Genomic DNA, 18,470 nt, shown 5'->3' on the forward strand with positions numbered 1-18,470 from the left:
CCTGCCAGAGTTTTCCTCAGAAGTTTCTTTTTGAATATCGTCTCCCATCACTCACCCTGTCTGCATCTCCTCTGGCTAAGACCTGGGCTGCTGCCGAAGGGTTCACATTCCTCCCATACATGGTGTAATAGAAGTGGCAGGAGCAGCGCGAGATGATTCGCTGCAGCTGGACGGCGTCATTCTCTACGTCTTCCGAGGCCCCGCCCACAGTGTCGCTGACCACTCCCCCCACGGACTCCCCACTGCCGACCAGGGCGGGGACGTCGTTCATGCTGCGGTGGTGGTTGGGGTTCTTCTCGATGTTGGAGACGGCCAGCCACTTGACGTCGTCTGCCTGGTTGCCGACGGGTTTGCCCGCTCTCTGGGATGGAGAACCCACGGTGGCAAAGTACTGTGGTGTTGGAGGACACAAAAGTGAGTATGAATACATGACCTTAGAGTGCAACCAAATCTTGTTCATCTAAAACGATCATACAACTTTAATTGAATATATACAAACAGATTGGGAGTTTTTGTTTTTATGTTAATGGTATCTCATACGGCAATTACATCTACAAAGTAGAAACTCATGGTGCACAAAATGAAGCACAGAATAATATATTGAGACAAGCTTTTAACACATTGTGCAATGTAATGTACTAGGTTTACTGTCATATTGCAGAAAATTAGAGAAAGACACATGGGACACAGCATTACAAACTTTACAAATCAAACATTTTAGTGCTCTCTCATCCCACCCCTCCCCCCACCTGATGAGGTCAAAGATAGAAGGAGAAGGGACTGGTTATCAGTTTGACAATGGACTTACCTGCATCCTGTCCAGGTTGCCCATTAGAGTGGTCTTGCTGGTCAGCTTGCCCTCCATGACCTTGGGCCAGTGTGACCTCTGCATGACCTGTGCGTTGGCCGCACACACCAGCACGTAGCCTGAGCTATCTGACCCTCGCAGCATCACCTGACTGTTGACAAGCTCCACTGCAGGTGAAAGTATCGTCAAGTGCTAACAAATCTTTTCTTTTCCTCATATTCACTCGCAATCATGACTAACAAGGACTCTAATCAGTTACCATGGTAATTGGTAACACACTGATTATGCTTTCAATCACACGACAAGAAAAAGACAATTATAGAAAATTTTGGGAAATCACGCACATACACACACAAATATAGCAACATCTCAATTTTCTCATGTGATCATTGTCACTAACAAAATAATACAGTTATGGGCAAGTCAAAGACTTTTGCTAGCTTCACAATCATGAATATAATCGACTTCAAAATGAATTGACCAACATTTTCAGAAACTTGAATATTATTTCTGTATCATATGCAATTCTGTGTCCTTACAGGTCACCTTATATCAACAGACCCTAAACTTATCTTGAAATAATGACAAGCCAAAACAGACAAATCTGATATCTAATCAGAAATCTGAAATCTAATCAGCAATTTGCAGCATGCTTATTAGTGGTAATAATTACAGTCCAAAATCTTTCTTATGCAATACTCTGGACATATAAAAAAGGAAATTTGAATCTAATGGAGCAAACTGAATCAGACAGGCAGTAAGATAAACTCACCATGCCAGTTGTTGGTCATTACATCATCTTTGGTGCAAGCCACTACCCCTGAAAGCTGCTCGTTACTGCCTGTGGTCTGAACAAACAAACAAACAAACAAACAAACAGACAGACAAAGCAAACAGTAAGTGATATAAGGTATGTATGTTGACTTTATCAATTATTCACAAACAGCTCTACATTCTCCCTCTACCCATGGTTCTATCCTATTCTTCACACTCTCAATCACAGGTGTTTTGATGTGCTAAAAGACAGTTGATGAAAACAGTTTCAGGCAAGGGTTAATAATCATTGTCTCAATATTACCACAATCCCTCATCATTCTGATGGTCATCTCATTCCGTATGATGGACCCACCTCTTCTGTAAAGACCATAAATTTGGTGCTGGTCTCGGCCAGTAGTTGCTGTAGCATGTTGGCCCCGTGGCCCGTCTGTGTCTTGCTCGCAGGGCTAGGGGAGTGACCAGCTGCTCCGGCTGCTGAGCTGGATGCCCCACTGGAAGGAGTGCCCGGTCCACTCTGCTGACCACCCGCCGGCCTTCGCTGAATGAAAACACGAACATACAACACTGCTGAGTCTATTTATTGAGTGATAGATATCTCCTGATTGCTTACATGAATTAATACAATACAATACAATGTCTTACGATGTCATGATTGCTATGCAAAAGTTATATCTCGTGTTCTGATTTAGAATCATTCTCAAGCGTCAATCAAATCAGGTAAAAATCAAGCAAAAAAAAAAATGCTAACTTTGCCAATCTGCCAAACACCACTGCAGTCATCTAACACACTGACTCATCAGAATTTGATATACCACTGTTTCTGTTAATATTGGGGTCATCTCTCAAAGAATTGAGACTCTATAATCAACAGTCCTACTGCCACTTACTGCCTGAGCACTGCTGTCCATCTTTACTCCTTTCAGGGCTTCTGTTGAGAGATTTTGCTTCAGGGTCTAAATGTGGGTGAGAAGGAAGTCAGCATGAGGAGACATAGGTAAAAATGATGTGTATCTTTTGGATCATTCACAACATTTTTTTAATTCCTACAAAATGTTCAAAGACTATTGCATGATTCATTTGTATATCTAGAGATGTTATATTTACTTTCAAAGATCCATTCAAGTGCAATCTAAGTTTCAGGTTCACATTCCTCAATTTTTTTTCTTCTGCGCCATTATTTTCTTTTCTAATATGGTGAGACATGTTTTTTTTCTTTTCTATTCTCAATCTCGATTGAAAATTGAAAATTCAAAATTTAAATTCATAGGATAAATACAAACCAAAAAATCTTGTCATTTACGTATAATGACATAATTATACTAATACTACTCAGTTCTGTTTATAAATTTAAAGAAGTTGCAGATAGGTTTTGTTTTGATACTTACTTAGGTTAACTATGAATGCAGAAATTTATTTTGTCTTAAACAGGGAACAAGAATATTCTGAATGATCACAAGATAATTGCTTGAATGAAATTCTTCCAACAAAAGTTTTCAGTGCCAAAATGCATTACATCCCAATACCTGAGCCTTGCTGTAAGAGTCGTAGAGACCTAACACAACATCTCGATTGAACCTCGTCCACGAGCCTCTGAACTCCTCCACCACCAGCTTGTGGATGAAATCCTTTGGTGAGATTCAGAGTCAACATCAAGACACAGAATACTTTAGGATTCAGATGAAATGAATAAAAGAGTACTCAAAAACATACATTTCATAAGTCATGGTGTATTTTGTATTTCACAATGCAACTGACCATCTATAACAATTCTAAAGACTTGTCAGTCAAATTTCAGTGTTATAAATTTCTGCTCATATGTACTGTAAAACGAGGAATTTTCGCGTGCATTTTAATTTCGCGAATTTCGCGAAATTAAAATGCACGCGAAAGTTTTTGTCTACACTACATGCATTGAACGCCAGTGGCAATTCGCGAAAATTTCATGCAGCGAGAAAGGCTGTCGGCTCCAATTCACGAAAATTTCATGCCGCGAATATATCATGTTTTACAGTATATTTGATCACAAATGCTCATTCGCAAATGAGCGTCATTCCTTGAATAGTCTCCCATTGCAACGGGGAGAAAATGGTGAATGAATAGTTTTCACTCTACATCCATTCATTCACTCCCACGAATCAAATCAACACGTCACAGGGAGACTTAATATTGACAATCTTGACATTGGAGAGTACTACCAGTGGGCGTGGCACTTTCATACCTTCTCTTCATTCTCTGTGTTCATCCTCTTAGCGTCCTTAACCTCCTCCTCCTCCTCCTCCAACACTTCCTGCATCTCATCCAGGTCTGGCCCCAAGGTCTTGCACTTCAGCCGGCTGTAGTTGACCCTACAGTGCGGAGTAAGACATAGGTCACAGAGTGAACACACATCACTCCAGGGTTGAGAGTTGGAAAACTCCACAGATTTGTACCATTCAAAATGTTTTGGCTTAAAAAGACATGAAAATGTGCCCTACAACGACATTCATATTGTTGATATATTTTTTTGCGCATTTTACATCTGAACTGCATTAGAACTTCATGAATCTTGTATGCATACCTTTGTACTTTAAACATTGTGTAGTTGCTTGAAACATGTTTCTGATAGAGGTTAAAGTTCATTGTGAGTGATCCTTCCGTTTACAACTGACTGATCAATGATCATCAAATAATATTCTGGTAAATTCTAATGAGGCACTTTCAAACTGATGGCAAATCTGCTTTGGATTTCCTTTTCATTCCCTTTGCTTTTAAATCAAAATATCACCTTGTACCCTAGAGATGACAAAATATGGAATATTATGGTCACTGTGACCTCAAATCCGAAGTAGGCAGTATCAACAGATCGAATGACTTATTGAGTCAGAGATAGAATTTGATGTCTATATCAATTTGTATCAATTTTTGTTTATCTATTTATTTCAGTTTTTATTTATCTATTCATGCATTCACTTATTCATGTATCAATTTTGATGTCTGTGTTTTGGGTATCTATTTTTCCACTTCAAATGAGGGTCTTAACCATCCAAAACAAACAATTTTATCAACATCAATCATTAAGTATCAGGGAGATAACAAACAATTCTATCATCATCAATCATTTAGTATCAGGGAGAAAATGAACAGCAGCCAAGACTCACTTTGAGACACTGGCCAAATGGTGCTTCTCTGCCTCAGCTTTGTTGATGACCAAGTTCTGTCAAGAGAGTTTCAATAACAAACTAGATATATCGCTACGGCTACTGATATGCCTCCGCCATAATGCATGGTTCTCCTAATAGGTCTATAGTACAATGTCTTGACAATGTGTGATGACAGTTTCACACAATTGGCAAAATATTAAAATGACAGGTTTGACACAAATGTGCTGAATGTTCACTTTTTCTAGAACTAGGTTCAATTGGATGAATGATTAAAATGTCAGAGTGCAGGTATTTGGGGAACTGATGATTTTTACTTGACTTTTGACCCTTTTATAAGTCTATGCATTGAGTAATTTTCAAGGTATTGAGAAAAAGCATAATTTCAGTATCAAATGGGAAAATAGCATTATCTAAACCTGGCCTTTGACCTTTGACCTCACAGTTCCAAAGAGAATCACTGTTAGGTTGAACATGCATAAATATGTAAGTTTCATGACGATACCTTGAGTTACTTTCGAGATATGGAGGAAAAAGTGCAATTTAGCACTTTCACTTGACCTTTTACCTTTTGACCTTTGACCTTTTGGCAAGAAACTTCCCCAAAAATATATATTGGGTAATACATGCCATACATCAAGTTTGAAAAAAAACCCCTTCAGGCATATTGCATTTTAAGGAAAGTAGTGATATTTTGAGGAGTTGACCTTGACCTTTGACCCCCTGACCTTTGACCCATGACCCCAACTTCCCTAGATAATCACTGCCCATCGGTACAAGCATATATACTAAGTTCCATGAAGATACCTTGAACCATTTGCGAGATATGGAGAAAAACATGAAATTTCAATTTTTTTTCACAAAATAACCAGTGACCTTTGACCTTTGACCCTGTGACCTTAAAATCCACACAAAGTATCATCCCCCAAGGATATACCCTCATACCAAGTTTGATGTAAAACCACCACACGGTTCTTGAGATATCGACAAAAACAAAACGGGACGGACGGACGTACGGACGGACGTACGGACGGACGTACGGACGTACGGACGTACGGACGGACGGACGGACGGACGGACGGACGGACGGACGACCCGAAAACATAATGCCTCCGGCCACTTCGTTGCGGAGGCATAAAAAGTGATCTACGTCAAAAGTGTTACACTAACATGGACACAATTCACACAATGCACACTAAAGATGGTGTACATTAAAGAGATGAATTTCTAGCTCAGCCTCAAATATTACATAATAAATAGTACAATTTCATTGTTGAAATATCACCACTATTTGTATTGCCCATATTAATCATGAACATCATGTAGAACGGACATTGTTGCTATGAAAATCAATTTGTTCTTGCTACAATATACATGTACTATCATGGTACAACTTCATTATATTGTGAATTGAGCCTAATGCCATATTCATCATCACCAATCAGACATCGCCTGATTGTTATCAACAGCATCATCTTCAGGAGCATCATCGCTTTAATCAACACTATCAGACACTACGCAGGTTCCAACTTCCTCTAAACCTTTGTCAAAACAATTTCAAAGACATCTAAAGACTCCTACATGATAATATTTACATTCACATTGCTATTCCATGTATATGGATGTATTCAATGTGAACAATTATTTTCAGATTCGCAAGACTCAAGCTTAAAAGGCTAACACTACTTACCATATTTTCTTTATTTTATGAATGAATGAAGATTTCATTGAGGAAAATTTCAGAAGAATCTAAATTGACAAGGGTGCAATCGTGAAACAGGTAAGGACTTCAGGCATTTGGGATAACGCAGTTGACTGCTTTTATTTTAATCTGTGACGGGATATACTTGCATACAGTATGTGAGAACTTCCAGCATCATGAGATATTATGCATACTCACTTTGACTTCATCTCCATTGGAAGTGTAGAGGTAGACGTGACTCTCTCCGACCTCGTATTCAAGCTCCACAACGCTCCAGTCCGCCTGAAATAAAATCAAAGACATTGTTAACACGGAAAATGTACCTGACTGGTAGATACACAAAATAATGGCAAACATACAACAGAAATGAGACTCTGAAATTCAAGTTATTTGTGTCACAAAGTTCAGAGCCATCAACTGCATATAACAGGAAACTATATGAAAACACTGTAATAAACATCTTGAACACACATGTATCGAATTATCAGAAAGTTTTCGTCTTAATTTAGACTGCAATCAAGAATTATTTTTTCCGTTATGGCAGGATACAAAAAATTCTTACAGTTGAACAAGAATGCATGAAGTATGATGACCTATTTCATGTCATAACTGCTTTCATCATCATTCTCTTCATAATCATCTTCATCATCATCATCATCATCATCACGATCATGCTGAGGAAACCTACCATGGGTCTGTGAATGAGCCCATCGTTCATCTCCACCAGCTGAAGGCTGTTCTGGGAGTGGAACATACCGGGCCCCAGGCACACCTCAATGCCCCTCTGCTTGGCAAAGGAGGCCCAGTAGTTCACTTGGAAGTTGGGAAACTTTGCCTGGAAATCAATTAGTCTGAAAAAAAAAATAAATAAATAAAAATACACATTGACAAATAACAACACCATCACCACCAACAACAAAATATTCCAGAGGCATCTTATATTGCAATATGTAATTCACCTGAGTAAGGACGGTCAACAGAGCAATAAAATACAAGCAATGAAAAGCAATAAAATACAAGAATGAAACAATGTTGAAACAACTCACTTGTAGTGTCTACTCAGAGCTTTCTTCTTTGGCACAGTGTTGTTGAACACCTTCCCTCGCTTGATTGGCCTTGTCACATTTCCCAGTACGCAGGTCTGTTGGGTACAAAGAGATCGGTAGCTTCTCAGGTAATGCCTAGGCCTCGAATTAACCGACGGCCACCGACGGCCATGGCCGTCGGTGCCCCTCTCGTTGGCCGCAATGCCTTTTGTTTTTTGATCAAAGTTACGGCCAAAAAAAATGTGCCCTTTTTCTTGGGGCCGTGGTGCCCTTTTAGAATGAAAGTTATTATTTATGACGTATGATATGCCCTTTCTCAAAGTCTCTTTAATAAGCTTGAACAACTTTCCTGATCTCAAATATCATACCTTCAGTTCACTCGCATCCCGATATATCTGATTCAAACTCAAAGTATCTTTCCGAGATACGAGAGCGAGACGACGTGTACGTACATGTACGCCCGACCGGCTTTTGCCGACCCGACTGCCTCCACAGCGCAGCGGCCGCGAGTAAATGTATGTACTAGCTAGGCAGCACATACTAGTATTCAGATAGAGTAGTGAAGAGTGAACTCCAAGTTCACCAAGAAAAAAGAAAAATGCCACGATGCCAAGGTGTGCCAGACTGGGGAATGGGAGGGGTGGAGAGAGAGAGACCAATCAACAGAAGAAACCGCGCGTACTGGCGCATTCTTGGAGGTCATGAACTGTCTGTCACAGACTAATCATAGCAATGTCTACACGCGCACGCAAATTCCTTTGCCTTGTGGTTTTGCCAGCCAGCTGTCGGAATGTGCTTTGAAGTTTCATGGCAGCCTGAAAGGGTGTCGAGTTTCAATCAATACCTACTGTTGTTTTATTCGTGTTTAAAAAAATGTTGTTTCACCTGATAGAAACGCGGAGATCGGGAAAGTGTTACAGCTGTAGGGAAGAGGTTTTTGTTGTGTGTTGCACTTTGTGTGTGTGTGTGTGTGTGTGTGTGTGTTTGTTTGTTTTTCTCGGTTTGTTTTTCTTGTCTTTTTTCATAAACACCAAACATGCCCTTTCCAATGTGGCCTTGGTGCCCCTCTGACTGACTTAAGTGCCCTGGCCTCTTGGAAAAAGTGCCCTTTTCTAAATGGCCGTGCCCCTCCAAAATCCTATTTCAAGGCCTGAATGCCAGTACTTCAAAGTCTGATCTTAAACTCCAATCTTACAGCAAAGAGTAATTTGCACATACATGTGTAACTGTGGGATCCATTTTATTTTGCATAGTCTTTCAATAGCACGTTTGAAACAGAATTCTATCAACTGGCAGTATGCAGTATGATAGGTTTTACTTACACTTCTGTAAGATATATGCTATGTTCATCTCAGTTTGTGTGAAGAAGTGTTCCTGTAGAATGTTTTGTGTGAACTCTAAAATTTTCTTCGAAAAGATTTTGAGCCATTATACACATGCTATACACAGTCCCAGTACCCCAAAATCATCATTATCATCTTTATCACAATCAAAATGGCACCTCTCAATGAAAACAAATAATCAACAACAACTCAAAAGTGAGGTTATTCACGTTTACACTGAATCTCCAAATGCAGCTAAAATCAATACGAGCACAATCTGGAACTAGCCTTTTTTTTTTAAATTTCCTTTGAATTTTTACAATTCTGGGGTTTCATTTTTTGGGGAACATGTCAACTGCAAATTCTAAATATACACCAGCCCCTGATTGCTTAGAAGAAAAAAAGAGATTTAATGAATATCTCATATAGATTCTTGCCTTTGATATTGTGAACGCCATGAAAAGATTATTACAAACCTGAAAGTTCTGTAGCCACCTCATGGTGCTGCTGTAGAAGAGACAATTTGGGGTATCCTCTTCTTCCCCCTCCTGGAAAGGTACAGGCAAAATCAGGCAGAAGAGGGGGGGGGGGGGGAGCAGAACAGAAATATATGTGAAAATGAGACTTTATCCCTTGGGAAGCTTTGAAATTATTGCAGAAAAAAAAAACGAAAAGAAGGGAATTCTAGATCAATTCTGAAGTGTTCATAAGAATTAGCATACACACACACACACAGACACACACACATACACAAAAATAACAGCATGAACCGATTGTACGCAATTTGGCATAAATTAAGCTTACATTCATAAAAAATAACTGCAGAAGGCAGTATTTGCATAGATTACATTTTTTCCAATATCATAAGTAAAGGGTAAGATAATATTTGCAGCATTTGCTATGATAAAACAATCTAAACTGAAGAAATCCAGGCAAGTAAGATATATCTGTTACTTCATACGGTTAAATATTGCAGAAAGGAGAGGAATTAATTTAATGTACTTCAACGGCCTAAAACAGAACACTATGAGTACAGTTTCTTCAATAGTATATTCTACTGGGCAATTAGTAGAGAAATGCATACCACAAGGTATCAATGATAACAGTGTCTCCTCCTCTGGAAACACAGCTGATCACTTACCTTCGTCCCCCTGATGTCCAACGACATCTTCAGGTTGAGGTTCTGGGAGCGGAAAGCTGCGTAGGAATCGTGAACCTGACATCACGTGTGAGAAAGGAAAGCAAAAAGAAATGGTCACAAGACTTGCATCGCAGTATCTTACATAACTTAGCACTTAATCATCACTTCAAGCTATTCTGGAAGAATGCTGAATGATCACATTGTACATCCCCCTCTGGAATTCAAAACATGACAGTTTCAGACTATCATAAGCAAGAGTTGTACAGTTAGCTTTTGAAGAAAATTCTCAATTCCAAAGGCAGATAAAACAGGGGTTTATCATTTGTACTAAAGCATGCTGATGTGATACTTTTGTTCTTATTCTATAATATCAAAACCAATGTAATGCTGCTCATACTATTTCTGTGTTTGTGTATCAGTGATCATGATGACCTTTTAATACATGAATGTCATGCTATCTGTTCTCCAGCCACTGGTTTCTATCTTTTTTTATGTATCTCTTTTCATCTGACAAGTTATTCTAATTGTAATTACAAGTGAGGGTTTACTGCTATACCTTCCTGTAATATCACACACAGAAACACATAATAAAAATAAAGCCGATCAACTAGAAAAACCAACAACTATTAATTTCCCCTTCCAACAAATTCTAGTACAACTCTGAGAGCATGCTAAGCAATGCTAGAACACCTGAAATTCTGTTATTTTCAATACAATCAAAGAGTAAAGATTTAAATGCAATGAAAACAAAAGATTGGTGTGTAGTGCTGTTTACTAGATAGCTTTAGAATCATAAAATAGATGGAATGGTACTCTTTGCATCAGTGCAAAGAAAATAAGAGCACTCAAGAGGACAAAACGTTGCCATGACGACAGGAAGAGATTGATACCTGGTTGGTGGAATGTGCGGGAACTTTATCAGGAGCACACGGCACAACACTGTGATGATCATTGCAGTCTCCGTTACACACCCAGCCTAGGTCAATACTGTCAGGGAGAGGTACAGTGGGAGAAGAGAGAAAGAAAGAATGTGAGAAAGAAAGAAAAACAGGCAGATGGAGGTGGATTGATAGATAGACAGATGAATAGATTGAGAAAGAGAGTGAGGGATAACGAGACCGATGGAGATGAAGAGGGAGGGAGAGAAACAAGAGATGGATTGATAGACAGATAGAAAGGAAAAGAGACAGATGGTCGAAGAGAGTTGTCTACTACTTTGATGTAGTAGGACAACTCAATATTACAAAACATAAAGCATTTTAAAAGCTGTGTTCACTAGACGGGAGATAAATGTGACGTCCAATGACACACTTTAATAGTTTGTTTGATGAATCATCTATGGTTTACATGTAATAAACACATACAAACATAATGGCATCAACCACAATGAAAGTAAAACAGGCAAAAACTATAAAGGTGAAACAGATTTGACATGATATATAGTATAGTCATCAGTGAGAAAACAGTGCATATTTCTTAAATTTAGATTTTGAATTAATTCAGGGTTACATGTACTTTTCCATCGTCTCTCATCATTCGTTTCACTTGTTCCTCAAGCACTGAGTAATTTGAAGACAGCTCGGATTATCTGAGGAGGATGAGTTTGGACGAAAAAGAGTATGTTAAGGAAGATTTCACTCACTCTAGTCGGAATCTTGGAAGGTGGATCAGTCTCACATCATCATACTTGGATGCTGTTCTCAGAAAGATGTCCAGATTGCCCTTGATCAGAAAGTGTGCTGCAACAAACATGAGCAAATATGACAATTATGCATCCAAAGCAGCGCATAACAGTGAGTACCTTCTTAAGCTTTGCACATGTTTTGCTTGTGTAATCCCTTGCAGAAAATGCAAATAAACTGCATTGTGTGTGCATGTGGTTGTGTATGTGTGTGTATTAGAGAGCTGTCTTATGAACAAACTGTTTTACTTTCAGATTTTGGCTTTGTACAGAACAGACATATAAAAATCATCATTATTGTTCATTGGAAACCATAGAGCGATAAGGTCTATCAAGAGCACTCTTTTTCTCATTTGTTTTCATTTTCCTTTGAACATAATCAACCTTAGACATAACTAAATCTATCATAAAGTCATCTTGCAAAGGCCAAGACTGCCAAAAATGCAGAATGGTCTTACAGTGAAGGATATTTCCATGTTGACTTTCATCAGAGCTTCTTGCAATGACTCATATGAGTCTTTCTGTTGCACTGACTTTTGGCAGTGATTCTGCACATTGCAAATCTATATAAAAATCATACTGGATGCAATAAGCTTGTAAGCTCACACCCACCATTCGTCCAGTCTAGGTAGATGTCCGTCCACTCCCAGTCCAGCTGCTCAGTGGTGTTGTAGGGGTCCTTGGTGGTCAGCCACAGCATGTTGCACTGCTGCAGCGAGATGGTCAGCCGGCCGTGGAACAGGAGGCGGGACTTGTCCCAGAAGGGGAGGGGCTTGCTGGGGTCCACGGAGGGGCGGTTCAGGAGGTTGGCAGCCAGCCCGATCTGGTTCCAGGCCGACTCGATGCTTGGGCCATACGCCATACTCATCTCAGTGGCATCTGGAAGTATCCAGGAGAGAAGGGAGAATGACGATGACAATAAGCAAGCAAATGGATACAATTAATAATACAAGAACTAGAAACACTTTGACCTGAATTCACAAAAGTACATGGAGTTCATATTGAATCGAGATTTAAATTCACTTCGTGGACTAAAACAAGCACAAAAATAATGCCTCCGGCGACACTTTGTGGCGGAGGCATAAAATATGTATACATTGTACCTTTGAAATGGGTGTGTCACCACACATACATTCATAATACTGGATGTCTACAGCATAATATGCAATAGGTCACTGGTATTTATGAAGCTGAAATTTGCACAATGCATGGATTGAATTTACACAACCTTTGTGAATCCAGGCCTACATGTAAAATATACAAGAAGAGACCTCATCTCACAATAAAGCACAGAGGAGTGGTAAATCACCCAGCTGATGTGCATCAGAAACATGTTGCTCATATCATTTGCACAAGGCACTGGCATCAACGTTTCTCTGCTTCTCAACATAAGAGATTTTTATCTGTAAAGTTTCTGTATTCAACCTGAAAATGTGTTTTGATCTTCCTTTTTCTAAGTATAAACTACCTAATCGCCTAAAATACTCTTGTAAATGTACAGATGACTAAAATGCTGCAACACAACCAGCAACAGGCACATTAAATGATTGTTATATCAAATATACCCTTTCTGGGACTCATGTAACTCACTCATCTGCAAACATCTCAGAAAGAGAAAGATATATGGCAGATGATTTGGTGTTGTTGTTTTTTTGTGGTAGGTCTTCTTCCTGACTACCACCTACTGACAAATACATCACAGTGTGAATTTCTTATATCAGCTGTAGTCAAATCTTTTTCAGTAAATGTCTGAATGTACATTTAGTTTAAATTCTCCTGGAATATGACACAATGGATGTCAATCACTTCCCAAAGTACATGATGCTGGTGTAAAATCGAGCCAGTTCTCAAGACACAGCAAACAGAAAAATCGATTCCATCTTTGAGTCAAATAAACATAATGGAATACTGTCTCTTTCTCTTAACTCCACCCATCTCAGGACTGCTTACCTGTTGTAAGGTCATGGAAGAACTTGAGAGGCGGCATGTTGCGGGTGACCGTGACATCCTCCCAGGGGTCACCGACCTCAACTAACCCCTCACGTTTTGCTACAAAAGAACACAAAAGAATCAGGATATATCTACTTACTGGTACCAAAATCAAAAGTGACACTTGACAATTGTTCTCAAATCACTACAGCGCAAAAGCATATTCTTGCCAGACATGTACAACATACACAATGTTTATCTTATACTATCAGCAAGGCACACTGAGCATTTCATAGGAGTGCAAATATATGTATGTTCATACTATCTTCTTTGGAAGGACTGTTAATTTCACACTTCAGTAAAGGGAAAAATTACTCAATGAAATGACATCAACCATCATTTACAGAAAATCACAGGGACGCAAACGGTAGAGCTAGCAAACTTACTGTAACACTTTCATCCAAACTGAGCTAAGCACTCTTACTACTGTAAAAGTGGAAATTTTTGCAGTGTTGAAATTTTCGCGCATTTTGCGCAACCCGAAACTAGTGCGAAAATAAAAGCACGCGAATATTTTTGTTTGCCATATGTTCCAGCAGTTGATGACTTGATTCTGCAGAATTAAAAACATGCGAAACTCTTTTTACCCCGCCGAGCACGAAAAATTAGTCGCACGAAAATATCCACTTTTTCAGTAATTGTTCTTACAGTGCAAGGAAAATCAGGTAATTGTTCAAATTATTCATTCATTATTTGCTATGTTGTGTCTATGAACAGACATGATGGCCACATTAGTGTATGTACACAAGTCACACTGTAGGATTAGTTTAACTTGCATCCCATATGTCTACACACTAATCCTATCAGGTCAAGGGTCAAAGGCCACACTCTCACCTCTAGGCAGCCCTGTCTGCTCCGCTCCCAGGAGCTTGCCCCACCAGTGCCAGTCGTCAATCTGCCACAGGCTCTGGGGGTAGTCTCGAAGCTTGAGGGAGAACTGCTTGCAGTGGCCACGCACCATGCGGCACCAGAGGGTGCTGAACTCCACATCGTCACCTGGCGGAGGGCTGGGGCGGATGGAAGGATGGAAGCAAGAGGCTTGAGACATTCTTGTAAATCCCTCAATCCACATGGAGGACTCTTGACAACTAAAATGATACTGCAAATTCTCCAAAGACATTTTATGTGTTGTATATACACCTGTACGCATGATAGAAAGTATCCAAGACTACGTGCATTTTATCTACTACATATTCATAAAGCTTTTGACATCTTATTTATACTACATGTATCTGTCTTTGAACAAGACTAGTAATTCAAACAAGTGTACAAACATTTTATAACTGTGAAGAATGAATGCTTAACTAATCCTAACCTCATACACACACACACAAAAAAGCCAGAATGGCAATGAAAAAGGCAATTGTATATAGAGCAATTATAGAATATAATCTTCAGTATACATAGAATTATAGAAAAGAGAAAAACAAATCAATCCCCCCCCCCACCTCACCTGGCACTATCTATTCCTCTCATATGTCTCAGGATGTTTGCCCGTCCATTCATGGACTCGTCGGCGAGGGCGCTAATCTCCAGTCCAGTGAGGGTAAAGGTCACCAGGGCTTGTCGCATCGGAGTGGACGCGTAGAGCGACTTGGAACGAGTCTGGAAGATCTCGATGCACTTCTTCTCCAGCGAGATGTAAAGTTCCTCGATCTTCTTGGCTGGAAAAAAAAAGAATTGGCACAAGATTGGTGATAGATTTACAGTTTGTCCCCCAAAAAATTACAATCAGATTTTTGCATTGATAACACCCAATATGATTAAACCATCTAAGTGCTACTTTAGGGTCTTAAAATATAACATCTCAGCTCTATTTTGCAGAAAACCCCATTCAATTTCATTAAGCAGTCACAGAGAAATTTGGATTGTTGTATAGCATGTCATGAGTCTGATTCTTCCAAGTTCAGCACTTGGATGCTCTTGGAACTGCATATTAATGTGTAAACACAATAGACAAAACTTGGAGGGAAGTGATTCCTGACATGCTCTACAAAAATCCTCATTTCTCTTTGACCACTAGAGCAAATTGAATGGGGTTTTCTGTAAGATGTGGGCAATGAGTTACAGTTTCATACCCTGAAACTGTGTTTGGATTGATTTACTATTTTTAAAGTTATCATTGCGGAATTTACCGTTGTAATTTTTGGGGGGACATACAGTACTTTGAATACTGGCAAAATGGAAGACTCAATCTTGACATATGCGATATCGATTTCATTCAGAGCAAAATGCAATATCGCAAAGATGATGTGCAATAATGTCGCCACTTTCTGCTTCTTTTTTGTTTCCTTTTCATATCCTTCATAGTCTCTTACCTCTCGAACCTTCTTATTCCAATCTCACTACCCAAACAGATCATTTCAAGTCTACTCACACGGTAAACCTTAAATTCTATACCCTGAACAGACTGATGTTAAAGACATGGTGCCTTGTTGAAGACAAGGTGCCTTGTTAAAGACAAGGTGCCTTCCTCCTCACCTGGAAGCAGCTGACCATGGCTCCTCTTTAAGTCTTCCACCTTTTTATCCAGCAGCTCCCTCCTTCTCTCGCTCTCTGCGTGCTCATCCTTCATCAGCTGCATGGGATGAGACAGATAACAGACTAGCATGAGAGACCACTGTCAACCTCTCTCCCATATTCATTACAAATTTATCAATGTATGGTACATTAATTTAATTTATCAATATATGGTACACACTGACATTTTCACAGTAGTCTTTATTTTGCAAATTTCACAAATAGGCTCTTCATCACAAAAATATTGGCAAAAATGGAGAGGAAAAAAAAAATTGCCTTGCATGCACTGTTCCAGACAAGCGCAACAGCAATGAAATGTCAAGAGACACTTTCAAGTCAAACTTTCTTCTGATTGTTTGTGCTAAATCTTTTATTTGTTCAATTATCATAATGAGAAGACCACAAAGCACAAAATCAAATAATCTAAAATATGTTCAATTGACTGCCATTCCTGAATCAGTATTTGTATGCAAAAACATCGGCTTGCAGAGTATTCTGCATTGCATCAGGCAGAAATAATCAATGATAGTGTTACCCTCAGGTTGTTTGTTAGAGCATCCAAAAAAAAAAAAAAAAAATGCTGACAGATAAAATATCAGCTGACAGGTGTAACATCATTACATTACCACTCATAGACACAATCCAGAAACTAAAACATTGGTCATCACCTCATAGTTCACTCCAAGTTTGACTTCAAAGGGATCATCATCAATCTGCATTTTGAAGACCTGAAAAGAAAAGACACAAAAGACATACAGTATGTTTTGGAAAAAGTCCTACGCAATTGTCTGCTTCAACATCAACCAATGTATGCATCATAAAGTAGAATTTAATAAGCCACTTCAAGGGCTCCTCTTACTGATGAGTTTATACTCGTGAATAAAGCAATTTTCGAGGGGTACAAAGTGGAGAGGGTGTAGCAAGACCACACTATTGTCATGAATGGGCCAGTGACGTCAACAATTGTTAGCTTGAGAGTGCTACACCTCGTGTGTGCCACAGTGATAAATCAACATGAATGTCAGCATGTTTCAGGGGTGATGTTTGATATTCTGAAGGTTTGTGGCATTATTTTGAAGGTTTGTTATTCCAAAGGTTTGAAGTTCTCAAAATCATACAGTTCATTATTCTGAAGGTTTGTTAATCCAAAAATGAAATAAGGTTGTCCTTCATTAATCCCAAAATGAAAAGCAAGTGCATACTAACGAACCTTCAAAATGACAAAACTTTATTTCATTTTTGGTTTAAGGAACCTTTGGAATAACAAACCTTACTTCATTTTTCAATTAATAGACCTTCAGAATAACTTAAGAGTAACAAACTGTAACCTGTGTCAGGTTGTATAAGAATTAACCATCCATGTGTGTGGTGTGCTACCCATGCATGTAGACATATAAAATGGGGACGGTGGTGCTCACCTGGGCTCTAATGAGGATGTCAGCATACAGCTTCTCCTCCCCAACTCGCTTCTTCTGGTGCAGCATCTTCAACCACTTCCTGATGTTGATGATCTGTGAATAGGAAAGGGGCACTTCGCTCTAAGTCTAGTATGGAGTATGGAAATTCATATAGATAGATGTTGCAACTGATTGACAAATTGCCATACATATTGTACATCAATGTATATAAACATCAAATTAAGCAGTGTTTAGTAGCAGCCACTATAAAAAATTATGGGCATAAATACTTAGGCAGGATTTGAACCTATGACTTCCTGATCACCGCAAGAATTTCATTAATTTGGAATAGATGTCGTTCATAACACAATGTGCTGGTTTGAATAAGTATATCTAAAAAGAGATGTGACTGAATGAGAATATAAGAAGGCAGGACTACATTGTTTATCATCTCTACAGGTATCATGTAGATCAGTAGAGAGCACGATAACTGTCTTCTTTTCCCCCATCTTTGAAGAGTTACAAAATATTCATGGTTCATAGTGGGTATTCACCAGATCCTGGTAATTCCTAAAATACATTTTTATTTTCATCTTGTGCTTATTGATTTGCTTTCTCTTGAGTATCACTCCTGTAAAAAATAGTCCTTCATGATACATTTTACACTCTCTCTGGCATAAAGTAGCCATTGTGTCACGACCATGTGCAGGATGTGTAGAGAGGGCATTATACAAACAATTCCTCATAAACCTCACATCCTCTGTCAAGATGTTACTCACCTCCGTGTAGTTGTCAGCGAAGTCATATTGATGTGGGAATGTGATGTCCAGTGATCGCATGAAAATTCCCCTGAAAAGAGTGTACGTATGACAGAAGATCGAACATGAATTTGTGGAGGTGAAACACGTCACACCACACATCTTAGGTGGCAATGCAGAGATGCCTTTTAA

The 18,470-nt window shown here is 39.1% G+C and overlaps 1 protein-coding gene across 1 annotated transcript in view; it reads right to left on the reverse strand.

The window, feature by feature from the left end:
* The window catches only part of LOC139717889 (bridge-like lipid transfer protein family member 2), a 61,461-nt gene that overhangs the window by 14,059 nt on the left and 28,932 nt on the right, over nt 1–18,470 (reverse strand). The window contains exons 25-47 of the mRNA XM_071629377.1: nt 18,300–18,369; nt 17,542–17,634; nt 16,792–16,851; nt 16,085–16,181; nt 15,057–15,267; nt 14,438–14,610; nt 13,565–13,663; nt 12,227–12,493; nt 11,576–11,672; nt 10,824–10,920; nt 9,934–10,008; nt 9,269–9,340; nt 7,471–7,565; nt 7,113–7,275; nt 6,623–6,706; nt 4,723–4,778; nt 3,804–3,930; nt 3,109–3,210; nt 2,473–2,538; nt 1,938–2,123; nt 1,581–1,656; nt 809–975; nt 56–391 (exon numbers count right to left, since the gene is read on the reverse strand). Coding sequence (XP_071485478.1) covers nt 56–391; nt 809–975; nt 1,581–1,656; nt 1,938–2,123; nt 2,473–2,538; nt 3,109–3,210; nt 3,804–3,930; nt 4,723–4,778; nt 6,623–6,706; nt 7,113–7,275; nt 7,471–7,565; nt 9,269–9,340; nt 9,934–10,008; nt 10,824–10,920; nt 11,576–11,672; nt 12,227–12,493; nt 13,565–13,663; nt 14,438–14,610; nt 15,057–15,267; nt 16,085–16,181; nt 16,792–16,851; nt 17,542–17,634; nt 18,300–18,369 — 2,869 coding nt within the window. The remainder of the gene's footprint in view (nt 1–55; nt 392–808; nt 976–1,580; nt 1,657–1,937; nt 2,124–2,472; nt 2,539–3,108; nt 3,211–3,803; nt 3,931–4,722; nt 4,779–6,622; nt 6,707–7,112; nt 7,276–7,470; nt 7,566–9,268; nt 9,341–9,933; nt 10,009–10,823; nt 10,921–11,575; nt 11,673–12,226; nt 12,494–13,564; nt 13,664–14,437; nt 14,611–15,056; nt 15,268–16,084; nt 16,182–16,791; nt 16,852–17,541; nt 17,635–18,299; nt 18,370–18,470) is intronic.

This window comes from Diadema antillarum, unplaced genomic scaffold (genome assembly GCF_040938485.1).
Source record: "Diadema antillarum isolate AM-2024a unplaced genomic scaffold, OU_Dant_1.0 scf00000084, whole genome shotgun sequence".
Classification (NCBI taxonomy): Eukaryota; Metazoa; Echinodermata; class Echinoidea; order Diadematoida; family Diadematidae; genus Diadema; species Diadema antillarum.